This window comes from Nanorana parkeri, unplaced genomic scaffold, assembly GCF_000935625.1.
Source record: "Nanorana parkeri isolate BGI_ZX_2015 unplaced genomic scaffold, ASM93562v1 scaffold748, whole genome shotgun sequence".
Classification (NCBI taxonomy): domain Eukaryota; kingdom Metazoa; phylum Chordata; class Amphibia; order Anura; family Dicroglossidae; genus Nanorana; species Nanorana parkeri.
This window is the reverse complement of record NW_017307016.1, coordinates 641,678-643,352: the sequence shown is the minus strand read 5'-3', so window position 1 is coordinate 643,352 and position 1,675 is coordinate 641,678. Positions and strand designations below refer to the sequence as shown.

General features: G+C 44.5%; 1 protein-coding gene across 1 annotated transcript in view; it reads left to right on the top strand.

Moving 5' to 3' along the window:
• The first annotated feature begins 210 nt into the window (after window positions 1-210).
• MGP (matrix Gla protein) overlaps window positions 211-1,675 on the top strand; it is a 5,075-nt gene continuing 3,610 nt past the window's right edge. The window contains exon 1 of the mRNA XM_018564401.1: window positions 211-332. Coding sequence (XP_018419903.1) covers window positions 272-332 — 61 coding nt within the window. The 5' untranslated portion in view covers window positions 211-271. The remainder of the gene's footprint in view (window positions 333-1,675) is intronic.

Sequence of the window (1,675 nt, the reverse complement as noted above, 5' to 3'; positions counted from 1 at the left end):
TAAAAGATGTCATAAAAATTAATTTCTGATCCATTTCTAAATGTTTGTTCCTGCACTCAAACCTTTCCCCTATTGTTCTCCCATCAACCTTCCCCCCCCACCCCCTTTGTCCCCCGGTGCCCGGTGGGCAAGGTCCATACATACCTCTGGTCAGAACCGCCCAGCTCAGATGTTGTGTTTAACAGAGAGCTCGCTGTGTTTGATTTCTAGACGCGTTCCGCACCTCCTCAGTACGAGTCTCCTTTCCTGTGGGAAGCGGGCAGAGAGCAGCATGAAGACTCTGGGCGTCCTCCTAGTCCTGGCGCTGGCCGCCGTGGTCACCCTCGCCTACGGTACGTAAAATTGATGTTCGTGTCTTTTAATGACACAGTACAAGGTGGTTTGGCTGCTGCTCCTCTAAATGATAGACTGTGTGTGGGAAAGGCACAACAGGGGGATTTACATTGTTATTAAAAAAATCAGGTAAAACATGTAAAAGTTTTAAAAAACTCCATTGTACGTTCATCAATAGTTTCCATGTTGCAATTTCTTTTTGAATTTGTACTAAAGGGCTTTTACGTAGAAGCCACCGAACCAGATTATCACATGAACAGTGCTCCCTGCAGCCCCTCTCCCCCTCTGCTGCAGGAGCCTAAGGTCCCCGAGTCATCACTGTGTATAGGATGTGAGGGCACCAATGCAGCAGAGGGGGAGACAGGCTCCAGGGACCGGTCTAAGGTTTAACTGCCTCCAAGGATCAGGTGAGTATAACTTTGTTATTTTCCTCCCTAAAGCGAAATGAGAACTTTACCCTTCTAATGCATGGATAGCCCTACTGCAAGAGTTAAGAACACAGCCTGCTGTGGCAGCCGGCTGGCTCCGATGATCGGGTGCAGTGCAGGGGGTAGCCCCACTGCAAAGGCTAATACAACATTTCCCCAGAGTTCTGCTTTAGAGAGCAAGCGCTCTTCAGCGCAAAACATGTCAGAGGTGACACCCCTGCTGCTGTCTAAAGTAAAGGCCGGAGTGCAGAGATTCATTTTTCTTTTTCTGGGTTTAGTTACAGAGATAAAGTTTAGAAAAATAGATTTATCTCCAATTTGCTACAAATGTAACGTCTTGAATTTTACAAAGTCACAAATATTATAAAAACAGAAATGCAAATGGTAAAGTTTTTCTATCTATCTATCTATCTATCTATCTATCTATCTATCTATCTATCTATCTATCTTCTATCTATCTATCTATCTATCTATCTATCTATCTATCTATCTATCTTCTATCTATCTATCTATCTATCTATCTATCTATCTATCTATCTATCTATCTATCTATCTATCCACACACATATACAGTATATTATACATACACACACTGTGGGAGGATTTACCAAAAGAAATGAACTTGAATGAACGAGAGTATATTTGACTGTTTTTTGTACTTTGCGTAGTTATGATTCTGTTAAAGGAGAACTATGGGGTCAGGGCTTTTCCCCATAGTTCTCCTTAGGGTAACGGGAGGACACAAACTGGCGTTTTCCCGTGACCCAAAGCTCAGTATATAGCAGCCTACAGCTCGCGGTATACTGAGACGCCGCAGCCGTGACGGATCCCGACATTGCTGTCGAGATCCACCAAGCTGTGTGATTGACAGCTGGCTCTGCCTATCTAAGGCAGAGCCAGCTGTGCCCGCCCCC